The sequence below is a fragment of the Symphalangus syndactylus genome, chromosome X, assembly GCF_028878055.3.
Source record: "Symphalangus syndactylus isolate Jambi chromosome X, NHGRI_mSymSyn1-v2.1_pri, whole genome shotgun sequence".
Classification (NCBI taxonomy): Eukaryota; Metazoa; Chordata; class Mammalia; order Primates; family Hylobatidae; genus Symphalangus; species Symphalangus syndactylus.
In genome coordinates, this window is record NC_072447.2 from 97,438,132 (window position 1) to 97,460,233 (window position 22,102).

The 22,102-nt window shown below is 34.0% G+C and overlaps 1 protein-coding gene across 1 annotated transcript in view; it reads left to right on the top strand.

Moving 5' to 3' along the window:
* Positions 1–22,102, top strand: part of PCDH11X (protocadherin 11 X-linked) — a 793,868-nt gene that overhangs the window by 643,030 nt on the left and 128,736 nt on the right. The window contains exon 7 of the mRNA XM_063634662.1: positions 4,572–4,595. Within this exon, the coding sequence (XP_063490732.1) occupies positions 4,572–4,595 (24 nt within the window). The remainder of the gene's footprint in view (positions 1–4,571; positions 4,596–22,102) is intronic.

A 22,102-nucleotide genomic window follows, 5' to 3' on the forward strand; every position in this document is an offset into this window, starting at 1 on the left:
TTCTAGATAAAATTTAAGTTGTAACTCTGTGCTCTTTGAAGTGCATAAACACTGTCAACGTAAAAAAATGAGACTTGAAACTGGTATCCATTACAGCCTTTGCAAAGATTTCCCCTGAATAAAAGGGCAGAAAATAGAGCCAATAGCTTGTGGACTAGAAGATTTTGTGAAGAATAGGAAAAATGAGTTAATTTCAGAAATGGAAGAAAACGTACAACTCTAGGCTATGAAAGAAAATAAGCCATCTGGTATTATGGCACTGCATGAGTTCAGTCAACCAAAATTCTGTTAATGTAGAAAATGGTAATTGCATATTTGGTGAAAATGTTTCAATTCCTAAGGTTTTAGTTACCTCTATAACAAAGCCAACATTATGACTTTCGCTGTTGTCAATTTTCAAATTAATATTTCCTTGATCCAGTAGTAACCTAATTTTTATTGAAACTCAAGGCACAGAGGAATACGGATGGAAACTTTAATATACAGGGACACATAATTAATTTTATATTTGCGACATTTATTTCACTGCAAATAAGATGCTCATTATGTTAATCACATTGCAGCTTCTCTGTTTGTAGCTCATATGGTTTGGCTGTGTCCCCACCCAAATCTGATCTTGAATTATAGTCCCCATAATCCCCACATGTCACAGGAGGGACCTGGTAGGAGGTAATTGAATCATGGGGACATTTACTCCCATACTGTTCTTATGATAACGAGTGAGTTCTCAAGAGATCTGATGGTTTTATAAGGGGCTTTTCCCCCTTTGCTTGACACTTCTCCTTCCTCCTGACATGTGAAGAAGGATGTGTTTGCTTTTCCTTCCACCATGATGGTAAGTTTCATGGGGCCTTTCCAGCCCTGTGGAACTGTGAGTCAATTAAACCTCTTTCCTTTATAAATTACCCAGTCTTGGGCAGTTCTTTATAGCAGCATGAGAACAAACTAATATAGTAGCCTTAACCTTGCACACAATTTGAATAGAAAATCTGATTCGAGCTTCACTATTTTTGTAGTTCAGACTCTATGCAATCTACAAAAGTACAACACTGCTACAGTATATTAGTTTTGCACTCAATAGGAGATTCACTGGGGTGATTGGAATTATACATCAAGAAGAATTGAATCTTTTTGGCATATTTTGTAGAATTTTTAAAAATTAGCATTATTCAAAGAGGTATTGGTTTATTAATTTGACACCACAGTCTTCCGTACACTGATTTTATTTTTTTCATACTGATTCTGCCATATCCTGTGACCTTCAGTACAAACTACTGTGTGGCTTTGCATAAGAAAATGAGAAACTTGTTCTCAAAAGTTAGCCTGTATCATGGTTGCATATGCTAGTCCATGCTATAGATGGCATAGGCCTGTAGTCCTAGCTGAGATGGGATGAGTGCTAGAGCTCAGGAATTTGGAGTTGTACTGAACTATGATCTTTCCACTGCACTCCTGCCTGGGCTACAGAGTGATAACCTGTCTCTAAAAGGAAAAAATGAAAAGCTCATAAGAACAGGATACACGTTAGTTTTCAGATGAATTGAATCTTGACTGATCAGATTTTATTTGTATTAGGAAGCATAATAAACATTGTAATTCACTGAATTAAGGAGGAGACATAGGCATACGCATAGTGATACTTACATACAATATTATATTTCAATTGACTTTAGTAGTAAAGATATCTGATTATTTCTAAACAAATGTCTTTGAAAATGTTTTCACTTCTTATTTATTCCAAGAAATGACACTTTTATCTTAAAATGGCTTCATTAATGCAACTTTATTACATGACTTTAAAATTTATGCATAATAAAACTGCAACTGTTACTTCTTTATTGAAGTAGATGGCAATTATAGATTGATGCATGGTACTTGATCAACAAACATTATGCCAACACTGAATGTTATGGTGAGTTCTATTGACCTTTAAGCTCTTCAAACATCATCTAGTTATTTGGAATTCTCATTTACATTTAGCCAGATATTTCTAGTTCATATTTAGTACTTAAAATTTGTTTTAGGAATATAAAGGAGATATTAAAATATGTCTGTATGCGATAACATAGCATGTTTTGGCATTGTTCTCATGATAAATTTTAGTAATATTTATAAAACTCAAACAGGAGTTTTTTTTTCTTTAAAATGTATGTTTTCTTAATTTTGTGGTAAAAGAAGCCTAGTTATTTCTATTGTTTTAATTTACTAATTAAAATATTTGCTAGTCATTGATTCAGAAAAAATGTTAAAAAACTCAATTATACTCAAAGTAAGAATTTATGCAAACGTAATTTTTTATTATTATTGAATTTGCGTAAGCAAAAATAATGATGCCTAAACTATTGTTTTTAAATTTATTAACAAATAAACTTAACCACGGAATATTTAATAGCCTAAAAATAAGTTACACATTAGTCATATTATATACCTAGTCATTCATAATATAAAATTTGGTTGGATTATTTATTTTAAAAATTAGTTTCAGTCATAATGATTCGCATAGACTATAGTATTTCAGATGACAAGGACTATGCTGATTGGTTTACTACAAACATCTTGGGCAGTGTTGATGCTTTAAAAATGTCAATGATAAACCTTTAAACCTTAATTAAAAATTACTCTGAGATTTAGAGATACATTTCAAGATGAGCCTTTAGCTTACATAAAAAAGTCCTAATAATTATAACAAACGTATTTCTTAGTGGTTGTTAGTATATAAGATATATATATATATATACTCCCTTACAGTGGGAAAATAGTTCCTTTTCTGCACCATTTCTCATGTGATGAATTCGAGAAATTCTTCACATTCAATCTTAAAAGTTTTATGCCGAATATGCTTATTGTTCTGAATTTTAAGGAAAATTAATCAATATTTGATTTTGGCGGTTTATAAACCAATTTTCACTTTTCAATTTGGGAACTAAAAGTCTTGAATAAGTTGTTGAAATGTGTTTGTTTTATTTTTTATTGTTGTCACATCCCTCGTTTTGCTTCTTTTATTTGTACCTTCCATACTATTAAAGGTAAGTCCAGACCTATTGCATTACTTATTTTTTTCACCTTTTTAGTTACCAAATTAGAAAGGATTTTTGTCACTAAGCTCTAGACAACACTGAAATTGCAGTCTTTAAAAATGAAAAGCACGTACATTATTACTTTTCTGTTTAAAGCAGTCTTTCTCTTTTTACTTCAGTATATTTGAAAACTCTACACTTAAATATTACGAGTTGATTATTAATTCTAATTAATACAAAATTAGAGTGATTCTGTGTATATGTGTGTGTGTGCGTGTGTGTGTGTGTTTCTTATCATTGAGGTAGAATCCTCATTTAAGGGGTGGGGAACTGCAAAATTCTATTTAGAAGATCAATCCTCCCCAAAGTGTCTTATGAAAGCACTATTTTAAAAAAATTGTATACTTCAGCTTCTATTACCATTAAATTACATTGCATACAGATGAAACAACTTGCAATGAGAAATAAATGTGCTGTTTGTCAGTGCCACTTAAAAATATTGTACAATGCTCTTTTATTGATCCTTATTAGTGCATAGAAACATTACTTTCACCTCTGTTTTTCTATTCTGCTTTATTACTTCCATCTAAGAATTTCATGTCTTCGGTTTTATAATATTCTAATTTTATTCAAAATAGATTTTTAACAAGTTCAAAATGTTTATCTTTAAGCTTTTATCCATAATGGATATTATTAAATAATTCCTAAAATGCAGATGTGATCAGGAAATTATTTATTAATATTGGCTTTAAAATTTTGTCATGAATAAACTTGAGAATCATCTGCCCAGATCAATACATATTTGGGTGTTTATAAACATACAATTATTTTGTTTAAAAATAGACTTTGCTACTTGTTCCAGGTCAGCATGATTTCACAGAGTTTTGAAGAAAGTCAATAACGCAAGGCTTGAATTTATCTAGAAAATAATGACAATAATCTCTAATCCCTTATGTCCTAATTGTGAGAAATAATATAAAATTTTAGGTGAAGACAATGGTATTATAGAAAAAGTTTCTTAAACCATGTTAAGAATAATTCTATTGGGCCATTCTCATGCTAGTGTCTGCTGATTTTGGGTTTTTCCTATTACTATTTTATATATCAGAAGTTGGAGACAGAGCCACCTGTTAAGTCAAAAACGATGTCTTTCCTTGCTCTACACTTACAGTAGGAGGTTGCATGAAAGAAACTGGTATGTCAGTAGAGGACTGTACTTAACCATCACAGGCGACAAAGCTAGAAAATCTACTGAGTTACTGCAAAATGTTAAGTTTAACAACCCATTTCCTTTGTGGAAAGCACCAATCATTACGTCCCAGGAAGCCAACATATTGTATAGGCTTGGTCCAATTCTATAAAAATGTATTACAAAATACAAATATGAAGGAGCAGCAGTCCTTGTATATCTCAATTATCACATTCTTTGTAAAGTGAAGTAGAAAATATATTGCAATACCTTACAAACTATATTTATTTAGGTATGCTAATATAATATTGTAGAAATAAGAGAAAATATTTATTGTGTTTAACTTTATTAAAATTTCTTTTTAGCTTTCATACCTGGACTAAAGAAAGGTACAGTAGAAATCAACACAAACCATCACCATGTTGCATGTTTCATTTTAAAATGAATTTCTGATTTGTGTTTAAGAACTGTTTACCTTTTTGCTTCTCATAAAACATCAACTGTTTGCTTCAAACACATTTTTGATACATTTAAAATATCTGAAATCTAGGAAGGGCATTCAGTCAGTTGGATATCTTATATATCTGAGTGCTTTTTGTAAATTGTGTGTCATCAATCTTTAGATAATAAAATAAATGTGACCCTATAGTTATTTGGCTTAAAGTAGTTGCTTTCAAATTACCTATGAATTTATTATTCATTTCTCTCCTCTGATAGTATAAGCATTTTCAGTATTTTGTTTGAGCAGCCATTAAAGATATAATTATACTTTCTGTATTCTATTCCAATTTGATCTATAAATTGTATATGTTTTCTAAATTACTAACAAAATAAAGTTTACATTGTTTATGAATTTGTAAATAATAAGTAATATGCATTTTCTTTGCCAAATTATAACACATGGATTACATGTGAACCTATCATAAGTTAAGATTGACAGACAAAATATTTCTAAAAGCATGGAGTTTAAGCAATCAGTTGAAAAATATATATATTTTTTGTGCTGATAAAATTTTAAAATACTGCAGGATATATTGAATGTTCCAAATATATTTGCACTCGTTGTGTATATGCACACATTTCTTTGTTGTCCACTTTATATCTGGTGATGTTTCTGTCCTATTGTTCCACTGTTCTTTATAACAATAATTTATTTCACTCATACACTTTTATCTTAAACTGTAATGTATAATACATTGATGTTTTGATGAAATAGAAATAGCACTTAAAGAAAAAATTTTCCTGAAATCAGTCATAAACCTGAATTGTTTTGTAAGGAAGAAACTTATATTTAATCTTTAATTTTGACATATTAGCAATATTAACAACATACTTTATCAATTTTTGGTATTTTAAATGTAAAATGTTGCTTTTGACTTTTTACATTGTGTTGGGGTAGTTCTTCTGTTCTTCTATAATCAGTTCTAATGTCCATGATACATTTTTGGCTATCATCTAAATAATGAAATGTGATCTCATTTGTCCATCTTTGCTTTGGTTGCCTGTGCCTGTTGGGTAATGCTCAAAGAGTTTTTGCACACTCAAATTTCCTGAGGAGTTTCCCCAAAGTGTTCTTCTAGTAATTTCATAGTTTGAAATCTTAGAGTTAAGTCTTTAATATGCATTGATTTGATTTTTTTGTGTATGGCAAGAGATAGTGGTCTAGTTTCATTCTTCTGCATATGGATATCCAATATTCCAGGCAGCATTGATTGAAGAAACTGTCCTTTCACTAATGTATGTTCTTGGAACATTTGTTGAAAATGAGTTTACTGTAGATGTATGAATTTATTTCTGGGTTTTCTATTCTGTTCTGTTGGTCTATATGTCTGTTTTTATGCCAGTACCATACTATTTTGGTTAGTATAGCTCTGTAGTATAATTTGACATCAGGTAATGTGATTTCTCCAATATAGTTTTTTTTTTGCTTAGGATAGCTTTGGCTATTCTGGGTATTTTGTGGTTCCATATAAGTTTTAGAATTTTTTTTTTCAATTAATGTGAAGAATGTCGTGATTATTTTACAGGGGTTTGCATTGAATCTGTAGATTACTTTGGGAGTATGAATATCTTAACAATATTTATTTTTCCACATACCTGTATTATCTTTTCATTTTTTATGTCTTCAATTTCTTTCATCAAAGTTTTATAGTGTTCATTGTAGAGAATTTCACTTCCTTGATTAATTTATCATATTTTATTTTATTTGTAGCTATCATAAATGGGATAAATTTCTTGATTCCTTAATGTTGGCACATAAACATGTTACTGGTTTTTGTATGTTGATTTTGGATATGAAATCAATATTCATCAGTGATATTGGCCTGTTTTCTTTTTCTGATATGTTGTTGGATTTTGGATATGAAATCAACATACAAAATTACTAAATTTGTTTATCAGTTCTAATCATTTTCTTGTGGAGTCTTTAGGTTTTTCTAAATATAATATCATATCATTAACAAACAAGAATAATTTTACTTCTTCCATTTCAAATTGGATGCCCTTTATTTCTTTTTCTTGTCTGATTGCTGTGGCTAGGACTTCCAGTACTGTGTTGAATGACATTGGTGACAGTGGTCCTCCTTATCATATTCCAGATCTTAGAGAAAACACTTTTCATTTTTTCCTCATTCAGTATGATACTAGCTGTAGGTCTGTTGTATATGGCCTTTATTATATTGAGATATGTTCATCCTATATCCAATTCTTAGAGAATTTTTTTTAAATGAAGGAATGTTGAATTTATCAAATAATTTTTCAGCATCAATTGAAATAATCATATGATTTTTGTCTTTTATTCTGTTGATATGATGAATCACATAGATTGATTTGCATACATTGAGCCGTCTTTGCATCTCTAGGTTAAATCGCACTTGGTCATGATAAATTATGTTTTTTATGTGTTGTTGAATTCAGTTTGCTAATATTTTGTTGAACATTTTTGCATCAATATTCATCAGTGATATTGGCCTGTTTTCTTTTTCTGATGTGTTGTTGGTTTTGGTATCAGGGTAATATTCACCTCATAGAATAAGTTTTGTAGTGTTCCCTTCTTCTCTATTTTCTAGAATAGTTTGACTAGAATTGGTATTAGTTCTTTCTTAAATATTTGCCAGAAGTCAGCAGTGAAGCCTTCTGGTCCTCAGCTATTTTTCTACTGGAAGATATTTTTTTCTTTTTTTTTTTTTAACTTTTAAGTTTGGGGTACAAGTGTAGGTTTGTTACATAGGTAAACTTGTGTCACGGGGATTTGTTGCACAGTTTGTTTCATCAACCAGGTTTTAAGCCTAGCACCCATTAGTTGTTTTTCCTGATCCTCTCTCTCCTCCCACCCTCCATCCTCCAAGAGACCCCAGTGTGTGTTGTTCTCCTCTATGTGTCCATGTGTTCTCATAATTTATCTCTCACTAATAAGTGAGAACATGTGGTATTTGGTTTTCTGGCCCTGTGTTATTTCGGTAAAAATAATGGCCTTCGGCTCAATTCATGTTCCTGCAAAAGACATAATCTTGTTCTTTTTTATGGCTGCATAGTATTCCATGGTGTATATGTACCACATATTCTTTACCCAGTCTATAATTGATTGACATTTAGGTTGATACCATATCTTTGCTATTGTGAGTAGTGCTGCAGTGAACATATGCATGTATGTGTCTTTATAATAGAATGATTTATATTCCTTTGGATATATTCCTCAAACGGTATTTCTGGGTCAAATGGTATTTCTGTCTTTAGGTCTTTGAGTAATTGCCACACTGTCTTCCACAGTGGCTGAAATAATTTACGCTCTCACCACCAGTGGATAAGTTTTCCTGTTTCTCTACAGCCTCTCCAGGATTTCTTACTATTTGACTTTTTAATTGTAGCCATTCTGACTGGTGTGAGATAGTATCTCATTGTGGATTTGATTTACATTTCTCTAACAATAAATGTTGTTGAGCTCTTTTCATATGATTGTTGACCACATGTGTGTCTTCTTTTGAAAAGTGTCTGTTCATGTATTTTGCCAACTTTTTAATGGAGTTGTTTTTGTTCTTTGTAAATTTTTTTTAAGTTCATTATAGATGCTGGATATTAGACCTTTCTCAGATACATAGTTTGCAAAAATTTTCTGTCATTCCATAGATTGTTTGTTTACTCTGTTGATAGTTTATTTTTTGATATGCAGCAGCTGTTTCATTTAATGAGATCTCATTTGTCAATTTTTGCTTCTGTTGCAATTGCTTTTGGAATTTTTGTTATGAAACTTTTGCCAGTGCCTGTGTCCTGAATGGTATTGCCTAAGTTGTCTTCCAGGAATTTTATAGTTTTGGGTTTTATGTTTAAGTCTTTAATCCATCTTGAGTTTATTTTTGTACATAGTGTAAGGAAGGGGTCCAGTTTTAATCTTCTGCATATGCTAGTTATGTCAACACCATTTATTGAATAGAAAATCCTTTCCTCGGAGTTTTTTGTTTTTTTTTTTTTGGTCAGGTTTGTCAAAAATCAGAGAGTTGTAGGTATGTGATTTTATCTCTGGGTTCTCTATTTATTCCATTTGTCTATGTGTCTGTTCCTGTACCAGTGCCATGCCATTCTGGTTACTATAATCCTGTAGTATATTATAGTTTGAAGTCAGGTAGCATGATGCCTCTGGCTTTGTTCATTTTGTTTAGGATTACCTTGGCTATTAGGGCTATTTTTTGGTACCATATAAATTTTAAAATAGTTTTTTAAAATTTTATTTCTGTAAAGAATATCATTGATAATTTAATAGGAATAGCATTGAATGTATACATTGTTTTGGGCAGGATGACCATTTTAATGATATTGATTATTTCTATCCATGAGCATAAAATGTTTTTCCATTTGTTTGCATCATCTCTGATTTATTTGAGCGGTGGCTTGTAGTTCTCCTTGTAGAGATTTTTCACCTCCCTGGTTAGCTGTATTCCAAGGTATTTTATTCTTTTTGTGGCAAGTGTGAATAGGCATTTGTTTGTGGCTCTCAGCTTAACTGTTATTGATGTATAGGAATGCCAGCAATTTTTGCACATTGATTTTGTGTCCTGAGACTTTGGTGAAGTTGCTTAACAGCTTCAGACGCTTTGGGGCTGACAAAATGGTTTTTTTTTTTAGATATAGGGTCATGTCATCTGCAAACAGTGATAGTTTGACTTCCTCTCTGCTGGAAGATTTTTATTATGGCTTTGAGCTCATTATTTGTTATGGATATGTTCAGGTTTTGGATTTCTTAATGGTTTAAACTTGATAGGCTATATGTTTCTAGGATTTGTGAATTTCTTCTAGCTTTTTCCATTTATTGGCATATAGTTGCTAATAATGGCCATTAATCATCTTTTGAATTCCTGTGGTATCAGTTGTAATGTCTCCTTTTACATCTCTGGTTTTATTCAGGTCTTCTCTCTTTTCTCTTAGTCTGGCTAAAGGCTTGTCAATTTTGTTTAACTTTTAACAAAACAATCTTTGTATTTCATTGGTCTTTTGTACTGATTTCTTTGTTTTGATTTCATTGATTTATCTTCTATTATTATTCTTTTTCTTCTACTAATATTGGATTTTGTTTGCTCTTGCTTTTCCTGTTGTTTAAGATGCATCATTAGGTTGTTTACTTGAAGTTTTTCTCATTTTTTAGTGTAGGCACTTACAGCTATAAACTTCCCTCTAAATACTGCTATTGCTATATCCCATAGGATTCAGTATGTCGTGTGTCCATTATAATTTGTTTCAAGAATTTTTTCAAATTTCTTTTTAATTTCTGCATTAACACACTGATCATTCAGCAGCATATTGTTTAATTTCTATGTGAGTGTATGGTTTCCAAAATTCCTCTTGTAATTAATTTCTAGTTTTATTCCATTGTGGTGAGAGAAGGTGCTTGATAATTTTTGATACTTTTAATGTTTTAAGAATTGTTTTTTGAACTAACATATGGCCTTTCCTTGAGAATGATCTATTTGCTGAGGAGAAAAATGTATATTCTGCAGCAGATGGGTGAAATTTTCTGTAACTATTAGGTTTCTTTGTTCTATAGTGAGGATTAAGTTCAATTTTTTTTTCTTTGCTGTTGTTGTTGTTGCTGATTTTCTGTCTGAAAGGTCCAATGCTGAAAGTGTGGTGTTTAAGTCTCCACCTATTATTGTATTGGGGCCTATCTCTATCTGTAGCTCAATAATATTGGCTGTATATATCTAAGTGCTGTAGTATTGAGTACATATATATATACAATTGTTATATCCTTTTCCTGAATTGACCCATTTATCATTATATAGTGACTTTCTTTGTCTCATAGTTTTTATCTTGAAATATAATTTGTCTGATATAAGTCTAGCTACTACCACTCTTTTTTGGTTTTTATTGGCATGGAATGTCTTTTACCATCTGTTTATTTGCAATCTATGAGTGTCTTTAAATGTGCAGTATGTTTTTTGTAGGCAATAGATTATATAGTTTTTTTAATCCATTAATCCACTCTATGCCTTTTGATTGGAGAGTTTAGTTGTTTTTACTTTTAATGTTATTATTAACAAATAAGGGCTTATTCTTGCCATATTGTTGTTTCCTGTTAATTTTGTGGCCTTCTCTTCCTTCTTTCCTTCCTTTTTTCTTTCTTTTAGTTAAGATTATTTTCTCTAGTGATACAATTTAGTTTTTTTTTTAATTTTTTGTCAATCGGTTATCTGTTTTTTAATTTGAGGTTACCTTGAAACTTGCAAATACTATCTTATAACCCATTATTTTAAGCTAATAATAATTTAACACTGTTTGTATAAACAAACAAACATAAAAATGTAAAGAAAACTCATAAACACTCTACATTTTATTACCCTACTTTTTAATCTTTTGTTTTTATTTATATATTGTTGTACTGTTTAGGTCTTGTAGTTATTATTTTTTATTGGTTCCTGTTTTAATATTGCTACTTATGATAAGAATAGTTTACACACCACAGTTACAGTGTTATAATATTCTGTGGTTTTTGTGTATTTACTATTACCAGTCAGTTTTGTACCTTTGTATGAATTCTTGTTGCTCATTAACATTCCATTCTTTTTAATTGAGGTACTCTTTAGTATTTCTTGAAGGACAGGTCTGGTGTTTTTCAAATCCTTCAGTTTTTGTTTTTTGGGGTAAGTCTTTATTTCTCCTTCATGTTTAGAGGATATTTTCACCAGATATACTATTATAGAGTGAAAGCATTTTTTCTCCAGCACTTTAAATATGTCATGCCACTCTCTCATGCCCTGTAAGGTTTCCACTGAAATGTGCTACCAAATGTATTGGTGCTCCATTGTATGTTACTTGTTTGTTTTCTCTTGCTGCTCTTTCTAAAAGAATTCTTTCTTTATTTTCGATCTTTGGGAGTTTGATTATTAAATGCTTCGAGATAGTCTCTTTTGGGTTAAATCTCCTTGATGTTCTTTGGGCTTCTTATACTTGGATATTGATAATATTTCACTAGGTATTGGAAGTTCTCTTTTATTATTTCTTTGAGAAAACTTCCTACTCATATCTCTTTCTCTACCTCGTCTTTAAGGCCAATTACTCTTGGGTTTGCTCTTTTGAGGCTGTTATCTAGATTCTGTAGTTGTACATCATTATTTTTATTCTTTTTTCTTTTGTCTCCTCTGTGTATTTTCAAATAGCTTATCTTCAAGCTTACTAATTCTTTCTTCTACTTGATCAATTCTGTTATTAAAAGACGGATATTGTTTGGCTGTGTCCCCACTCAAATCTCATTTTGAATTGTAGCTCCCATAATTCCCATGTGTTGTGGGACGGACCCAGAGGGAGGTAACTGAATCATGGGGATGGGCTTTTCCCATGCTGTTCTCATGATAGTGAATGAGTCTCATGAGATCTGATGGTTTTATAAAGGAGAGTTCCCCTACACAAGCTCTCTCTTGCCTGTTGCCATGTGAGATGTAACTTTGCTCTTCCTTGTCTTCCACTGTGATTTTGAGGCCTCCCCAACCACGTGGAACTGTGGTTAAACTTCTGTTACCTTATAAGTTACCTAGTCTCATGTGTGTCTTTATCAGCAGTGTGAGAATGGACTAATACAAAGACTCTTATGCATTCTTCAGTATGTTAATTGCATTTTTCAGCACCAGAATTTTTACTTGATTCATTCTAATTATTTCAATCTCCTTGTTAAATTTATCTAATAGACTTCTAAATTTCTTCTCTGTGTTATCATTGAATTTCTTTGAGTTCCCTCAAAACAGCTATTTTTAATTCTCTGTCTGAAAGTTCACATATCTCTGTTTCTCCAGGATTGGTCCCTGGTGCCTTATTTAGTTTATTTGGTAAGGTCATGTTTTCCTGGATAGTCTTGATATTTATGGATTTTCATCTGTGTCTGGGCATTGAGGAGTAAGGTATTTATTGTTATCTTTGCAGTAGGGACTTGTTTGTACTCATCTTTCCTAGGAAGTCTTTCCAGATATTTCAAAGAACTTTGATGTTGTGATCTAAAATATATCTGTATTAGAGAACACAAGAAGCCCGAAGCCCTGGACAACTTTTTAAGTTTAAGAACTAAGTAACTGTAGTTATTGCACACTTGTATAGGTACTGCCTTGGTGGTTTTGGACAACATCCAGAAGAATTCTGTAGATTATCAGGCAAAAGCTCTTGTTCTCTTTTCTTACTTTCTTCCAAAAAAAAAAAAAAAAAAAAATGGAGTCTCTCTCTCTCTCTCTCTGTTCTGAGCTGCCTGGAGTTATTGGTGTAATGACACAAGCACCTCTGTGACCACCACTACCAGGATTGTGCTGGGTCAGACCTGATGCCAGTACAATACTGGGCCTCACTCAAGGCCTGATATAACCACAACTTGACTACTGCCTATGTTTTCCCAAGGCCCTGGGGCTCTACAATAAGCTGCTAGTAAGGCCTTTCAGGCCTGTGTTCTTCCCTTCAAGATGGCGAATTTCCCCAGGCCCCAGGTGTGTCCAGATGTGCCATCCAGGAGCCAGAGACTAGCATTAAATACCTTAGATGTCTAAGTGGTATTCTATTGTACGGCAACTGAGCTGGCACTCAAACCACAAGATGCAATCCTTCCCACTCTTCTTTCCTTTTTCCAAAGGTAAAGGAGCTTCACCCTGTGGCCACTGCCAACATGAAGCCAAGGAGAATACTGCCAGGCTATTGTTGATGTTTCCTTTAAGTCCAAAGTCTCTTCAGTCAGCTTGTGATGATTGATACCTGGCCTGGGACTCACCCTTCAGAAGAGTGGGCTCCTCTCTCACCCAGGGCAGGTCCAGAAATGCTGTCCAACATCTATGTCCTAGATATGGGGACCTCAAGGGTCCAGTTCGTGCTCTACTCCACTGTGGTGAGCTAGTACTTAAGGTCCAAGACAAAGTTCCCTTTTTCCTCCTCATTTCTCAATCAGAGGGAGTCTTGCCCCCTACACACACAGCAGGAAATGTGCTCATTGTAGCCTGAGTCCAGCAAGTCTCAGAATTTCACCTAAGGCACTAGAAGTATTGCCTGGGTATTATTGCTGGTCATTAATCTTCTGTGATCGTTATTTGTATTTCTGTGGAGTCAGTGGTAATATCTTCTTTGTCATTTCTAATTGTGTTTATGTGGAACTTTTCCCTTTTTTTCTGTATGAGTCTACCTAGAAATCTGATATGGTTTGGCTCTGTGTCCCCCTCAAAATCTCATCTCAAATTATAATCCCCATGTTTCCAGGGAGGAACCTGTAATCTCCATGTGTCAAGGGAAGGAGGTGATTGGATCATAGGAGCAGTTTCCTCCATGCTGGCCTTGTGATAATGAATGAGTTCTCAGGAGATCTGATGGTTTTATAAGTGTTTGACAGTTTCTCCTTCACATGTTCTTTCTCCTGCCACCTTGTGAAGAAGGTGCTTGCTTCCCCTTTGCCTTCTGCTATGATTATAAGTTTCCTGAGGCCTACCAAGCCACGTGGAACTGTAAGTCAATTAAACTTCTTTCTTTTAAAAATTACCCAGTCTCGAGTATTTCTTTATAGCAATGTAAAAATGGACTATTACACAATCTATTTCACTAATTTAAAAAAAAAAAAAAAACTCCTAGAGCCATTCGTCTTTTGAATGTTTTTTCCTGTCTCATTTTCCTTCAGTTCAGCTCTGACTTTGGTTATTTCTTGTCTTCTGCTAGCTTTGGGCTTGGTTTGATCTTGCTTCTCTGGTTTTCTTTAGTTGTGATGTTAGGTGGTTCAATTGAGGTTTTTTTAACTTTTAGATGTGGGTATTTAGTGCTATAAATTTCCATTTTAACACTCCCTTAGTTGTGTCCCAGAGATTCTGGTATATTGTATCTGTGTTATGAGTTTCAAATAACTTCTTGATTTCTGCCTCAATTTCATTATTTACCCAAAAGTCATTCATGACATGATCAAATTATACAATTTCCATTTAATTGTATGGTTTTTAGCAATTTTCTTAGTCTTGCTTCCTAATTTGATAGTTCAATGATCTGAGGGAGTGATTCTTATTATTTCAGTTCTTTTGCATTTGCTGAGGGGTGTTTTGTGTCCAATTATGTGGTCGATTTTAGAGTATGTGCCGAGTGGCATTGAGAATAATGTACATTCTGTGGTATTTGGGTAGAGATTTCTGTAAATGTCTATTAAGTACATTTGATCCAGTGTGGAGTTTAGTTCCTAAATATCTTCGTGAATAATCTGTCTCATACTGTCAATGGGTGTTGAAATCTCCCACTATTATTTTGTGGGAGTCTAAGTCACTTTGATGGTCTCTAAGAACTTGTTTTATGAATCTGAGTGCTAATGTGTTGGGTGCATATATATTTAGGACAGTAAGGTCTTCTTGTTGAATTGAACCCTTTACCATTATGTGATGCCCATCTTTGTCTTTTTTCCACATTTGTTGGTTTAAAATATCTTTTTTCTGAAATTAGGATTGAAATCCCTGCTTTTTTGTTTTCCATTTGTTTGCATATTTTTTTCTATCTCTTTATTTTGAGCTCATGGTTGTCACTGCATGAGAGATGTGTCTCTCAAAGACAGCATAACAATAGGTCTTGGTTCTTTATGCAACTTAACAGTCTGTGCCTTTTAATTGAGGGCATTTAGCTTGTTTACATTCAAGGTTAGTACTGATATGTATGGATTTGATTCTATCATCATCGTGTTAGCTGGTTATTCTGCAGACTTGTTTGTGTGGTTCTTTATAGTGTCACTGGCCTGTGTAATTCAGTATGTTTTAGTGGTGGCTAGTAACTGCCTTTCCTTACCACATTTAGTGCTTGCATCAGAAGCTCTTGTAAAGCAGGCTGGTTGGTAATGAATTCCCTCAGCATTTGCTTGTCTGAAGATAATGTCATTTCTCCTTCACTTAGGAAGCTTAGTTTAGCCAGATATGAAACTCCGGGTTGAAATTTCTTCAAGAATGTTGAATATAGACCCCCAATCTTTTCTGGCTTGTGAGGTTTCTGCTGTTTGTATGATGGGGTTCTCTTTTTAGGTGACCTGACTCTTCTCTAGTTGCCTTTAATTTTTTTTTTTTTATTTTGACCTTGGAGAATCTGATGATTGTGTTCAGAATGATCTTCTTGTAAAGTATCTTACTGAGGTTCTCCGAATTTCCTGAATTTGATTCTTGGCCTTTATAGCTAGGTTGGGGAAGTGAATATGGATTATATCCTGAAATATGTTTTCAAAGTTGCTTCCATTCTCCTTGTCTTTTTCAGGGACAACAATGCTTCATAGATTTGTTCTCTTTCCATAATTCCATTTTTTTTGGAGGTTTTATGTATTCCTTTTAATTCTTTTTTCCCTATTCTTGTCTGACTGTATTATTTTAAAAAGTCGACCTTCTAGCTCTGAGATTCATTCCACAGCTTGGTCAATTCTGCTATTAATACTTGTGATTGCATTATGAAATTTTTATAGTGTGTTTTTCAGCTCTATGAGCTCAGTTATATTATTTTCTATGAAGATCTATTTTGTTAGTTGTTGTGTCATTTTATTATGATTCTTACCTTCTTTGAATTGGGTTTCAACGTACTCCTGCATCTCAATGATCTTACTTTCTATTCATATTCTGAATTCAATTTCTGTCATGTCAGCTATTTCAGCCCAGTGAAGAACCATTGCTAGAGAGCTGGTGTGGTCATTTGGAGGAAAGAAGACACTCTGGCTTTTAGAGTTGTCAGGGTTCTTGCACTGTTCTTTCTTGTCTTTGTGGGCTGATATTCCTTTAGTCTTCAAAGTTGCTGTTTTGTGAGGTTTCTTTTTTTTAATCCTATTAGATGACCTTGAGGGTTTGGTTGTGGTACAAGCTTGATTCAGTCAACTGGCTTCATTTCTGGAAGAATTTAGGGGGCCAAGTCTCTGCTCCCAACTTCTACACTACATGCTCTTACTCTGGGAGACTGGTATTGGGCCCTGTCTTTGTTCTCTGGCTCCTCAAAGTTAGGAACCCAACGTGCTGGGAAGGCTGAAACGCTCCCAGACTACTGATCACTACACTTTGATGGCTGGTGCCAGCCAAAACATTTGGTAGGCCAGTGGCAGTGGGATCTGTCCTTGTTTGCATGTGCCAGCAGCAGTGACAGCGGCAGCACTGTGTGGTACCTGCATGTTGGCTGTGGCAGGGCACTAGTGGGTATTGGGGTACTGGTCTCCCTACACACATTCACAGCAGCGACAGAGGCAGCATGGCTCTCTAGGGTGGGGATCCCCTCCGGTGACTGTACATGTGGTCATACTGGTGGTGGTTTTATCGCAAGGGCTGGACGCTGTCAGGTGCAGGTCTTTGTGCATCCTCTATGTGCATTCATGCAGGCAGAGGTCCCCACTCAGGGAATGGAAGGGTCTGCTGTTCTCTGTTCCTAGTTTCACTCTGGAAATAGCATTGGCACAGGGGCAGGGGCCTGGTAAAGGTGGGGCTGCTGGGCTCTGTGTCCACCAGGGCTCTGACTGCAATGACAGTACAGTGGGGAGAGAGGAGGTGGAGTGAACTCATGCTGGCAGCAGTGGAAGGGCAGGGTTCACACACACACACACACTGAGGGGACAGGGAATGCAAAAGCCACCTCACACACATTCACCAGCAAGGCAATATGGGGAAGGGCCGTGGGCCTGGGGGTAGATGCAGTTGAGGGAGGGAGGGTGTGAGCTAGTGCATGGCCATGGGCTCTGCTGTGCTGGAGCTCTCTGCCAGTGTGGTACAGTCCACCAGTGCAGGAGCTATGATGTGGGTCCCCAGGGCACCAGAGGTTGCACTGTAAGGAGGTAGAGTCAGGCTGGGCCTCTGGGACAGGCCAGCAGACCAAGGGGTGCGCAGGTTGGACCATCCCCTTCTGATGGGCCTGCAGAGTTCAGGTCTGACAGTTCCTCTAGGGATAAATTCTCCTATTAGAGCAAGTCAAGCCTGGGGGGTGAGAGTCACTGACCATGCTCTACCACAGACGCTCCCGCACCAAACCCTCTGCGCTCCTCACTGGATGAAATGCTGCCCTTACCACTCCTCTAAGCAGCTCTCTCTGCCAACGCAAGTGTCTGTGGTGGTCCAGTGGTTTCCTACTGCTGGGATTCCAGAGGTCCATGGTGAGTGCTAATTGCTCCTTGCCAGTTCAACTTACCTGTTCCCTCAGAGTTACTGGGGGCCAGGAACGAGTCGTGCTGCACAGTAGCCCCTTGCAGTATTCCCAGCTTCCTCCCTCTTCAGCCCATTTTTATCTTCCCTTTGTCCACTCTCAGTGCCTTTCCTCTGAAGATCTGTTAGGAGTGCAGCAGCCGTCAGGATCCCTCAGTGGCAGCCGTTCCACCTGGCTGCTTCTAGTTAGCCATCTTGCTCAGCTCCAATCATTTAACCTCTTAAAGTCTGTTTACTCATTTGTAAAATATAAATATCAATAGCAACTATCACAAATAATTTAGCACTGCCCCTTAGACATCGTAGATGTTAAATATTATGCTAATACAATAATAGCATTCTTATTTTTCCACTATTATTTTTTTCTAGATTGAACTTTTATTGGCTACCCACTTAGCTTTTAAGCCAAACCAATTTCATTTTGTTTTTATTTCAAATATTAATAAAAGAGGTACTGCATGTTTTCATTAACCTGTGAAATATTTTTCTGTGAATTAGAAAATACAGCTGTGTGCATAATTCTGTTCTTTTATCATTATTAGTATTTTCAGCCACTTTTAAGAAACAGAGGAGATAATTTTTTATGAGTTTATCAAATTATCTTGTAATTGTTAAATACACCTTGAAGTCTCCATTCCCATAACTAAATCCGGTTTGTCTTTTACCTTTAATTAAGCTAACCTCTCTGTTTAGTAATGTCTAACTGTAAAGATGACAAGCCAGGTCCCAATGTTTAACTTGCATTTTTTTAGCATATTTTAAAACTTCAGCGAAGTCTTGATGTAAATGAATAGATGTATGTGTATAAATCTATGGTTATAGTATCTGTTACCCACACGTCTCATTAAAATTATTGGGAACATTCTTCCTTTACTTTGTTTTTCTCTTAGTCTTCAAAGTTTTATGTGTAGACTCCTTATAAATAGTTTAAAGGAGATTGTTAGTAATAGAGAGGAATATCACTTTAAGAATCTGACAGCAATATTTGCATTTTAACATCCATGGGAACAGTATATTGTGTCTAACTTAAGTATCTGACACCAAACATTAAACATAATATTTCCTTTCTAATCTTATCCTTTGATACATTTTAGTGTATGAGGTATTTCAAGGAAAGATGTGAAACATGTAAATTAATTGTCTTTTTTATCCCTCAAAGGTAACCAAGATATTTATTAAATTCCCTGAAGCCGTATGACAAGACATACAGCTAAACTCAAACTAAATTATCTGGCTCTTGTAAGCTTTATGTTTGACATCATGATAATCCACATTTTGTTCTTTTACAAAAGTGATGCAATGAATTTATAAATTAACGCAGAGACATTGGTTACAATAATTTCATAAACACAAAGAGAAGCCTCACAATTGTGAAACTGGGCTTGTTTGACATTCCTTGTACCTAAACAATTTATTACCTTTTACGCTATAGTCAGAGATAGTGAACTATTACTGGAAAAATGGTATTTTCTCCATGCTATTGGAATTTGAATTATTCCTCAAAGACAGTTCTTGCACTGGGTAATGTTCCTGGTGTTGTCACTTGGCCAACAGACTGTACCTTGGCATGGGAAAATTTGTCAACTTTTTCACATGTGACACAGATGTTGCTTTTAATGATTCATTTAAATAATTTTGCATAGAAAGGGAAGATAAGATTACGTAAAAAGAAAAATAGTTATTCAAAACTTATGAAGGCTCAAGAAACTGGAGAGCCAATAATACTCTCTGAATAAGGTCTATGATCTTTCACTTATGAAGAATTTACACCTAATTTTCATAAATTACATATTGATGTGTTATAAATTATGTACTTTATTTATAAAATTATGTCCAACGTTTTGCTAAAGTTCATTATACAAATTCCAAAACAAATAATATTGTTTATTTTAGATTTGGTACTTTAATGACACCATTCATTTAACATAAATATGTTTCATTGTGAAAGAACATGGGAAGAAAAATGACTTTGTCATACATATATTTTGTTACATTTGATCCAGCAATCCCACTACTGGGTATCTACCCAGAGGAAAAAAAGTCATTATATGAAAAGGATACTTGCACATACATGTTTACAGCAGCACAATTCACAATTGTGAAAACATGGAACCAGCCCAAATGCCCACCAAACAATGAGTGAATAAAGAAAATCAGTGTGTGTGTGTGTGTGTGTGTGTATGCTGGATCGAATGTTACATCTACTTTTAGTTCTTTAAGGCATCTCCATACTGTTTCTCAAAGGGGTTGTGCTAATTTACATTCCTTTCAGCAGTGTAAAAGTGTTCCCTTTTTACCACATCCGTGCCAACATCTATTAATTTATTATTTTTTCTTTATGGACATGTTTGCCAGAATAAGGTGGTATGATATATATATATATATATACCATGGAATACTACTCAGGCATAAAAAGGAACAAAATAATGGCATTTGCAGCAGCCTGGATGGAATTAGAGAACATTATTCTAAGTGAAGTAACTCAGCAACTGAAAATCAAACCTCATATGTTCTCACTCATAACTGGGAGCTAAGCTATGAGGACGCAAAGACATAAGAATGATACAACGGACTTTGGGGACTTGGAGGAAAGGGTAGGAGAGGGGTGAGAAATAAAAGACTACACACTGAGTACAGTGTACACTGCTTGGGTGATAGGTGCACCAAAATCTCAGAAATCACCACTGAAGAACTTATTCATGTAAAAAAAATTTTTTTAATGTGATTGCTATATAAAATGAGGAGGAAACATAAAAAAGGATAAGTATAATTTAAGACTTTAGATGAATACTCTTGAATTGTATTAAAACTGACTTCTATCGAAGACCAATATAAATTTTTGAAATTGTTTCTTTAAAAATTAATTATACATATTCATTTTCATACATTAATACATATTTGTTTATATTTACATAGAAAATGAGGCCTGAGATTTTTCAAATAATAAGATTTCATAGTTATTTCATAATTACTATTGTAGCAAAAATTATAAATATAGGCAATCATATTTGGAGCAATCTTTCATTGTTTATATTGCTCAAATTTTTAAGTATATTTAAATTCAAGTTTTTAAGTATATTTAAATAGATGTCTAACATAAATATATAACAGTGTATTTACCCCAGAAACATTAGTAATTAATGATAAGAATAATGATGTAGGAAAATATCAGGAAGGCTTCATCTATTATGTAAAAATGTTCATATGTTTTTATACATCATAAGCATATTTACAATGAAGAATAATTTGGCCTTTATAATAATGTAACAAGATGACATAATTGCTCATCACAATTAGAAGCTATCTTTAAGGCCTGAAAGGACATGCAATATATCTGAGTCGATCTATTATTTTTAGTAATCAATGAAATTTCAGTTACTTGTGATAATGAAGATAATATTATTTTTCTTTAAGATATAACCTTGCATAATAATAGAAAGATTGATGAAATGGCCAGTTATGTTAAACTTAGAAGAAACATTTCTTACTAGAAAAGAACACCTTGTAGTTCTCGAAACTCATTTTTTTCTGTCAACACGGCAAAAATTGAAAATACGTAAAAAGTCTTATTAAATGTGGAGCTGAAAATGTAGAACTGAAAGCCTCTTCAGCCTGCCTATTGAATTAGCAAATACAAAATTGAGTACTTTGATTGATATCACCCTGCCAAAGGTTCAGCCAAGAGAATTTGGTTAGCTTTATTAAAGCTGGGTTGGATGGTGAGTCTGAGCATTAATTGTTTATGTAGTAGAACACAAGGTCAAAGTTTGCCTTCTGGGACTGCCTTTCCTTGTACTATAATAGATTATCAGATTGAAAAGTACTATCAGAATACAGAACAGAGTATAGAGATTAAGTGCTAGGTATTTATACATCAAGGAACATGAAGTATTTTGATTGTTGTTACTATTATGTAACATAACAGTAACTCCCCCAAATACCCAAACAATAAGAAAATGTAAATTATCTATTTTAACTGTTAACTGGACGGTGGAGGTGAGTGAGATTCACTGATTGAATGGTACAAAAGGCATTATATTTAACACAGAAAGTTGTGAATTTTTTACAATCTTATTTATGAACACTTGTATTATGGTTGAAAATGAAGGCTTTCATGAAAATAATCCTATATAAATGTATAAAATAATATGCAGGACACACGTGACCCTTATTTATTCCCCATTAGTTTTTTATAGTTTGAAAGTCTAGTAGTTTTGATTTCTTCATCTGAAAATGTGCAGTAGTAATATGTTAGAACAAACATTTGTAAAACA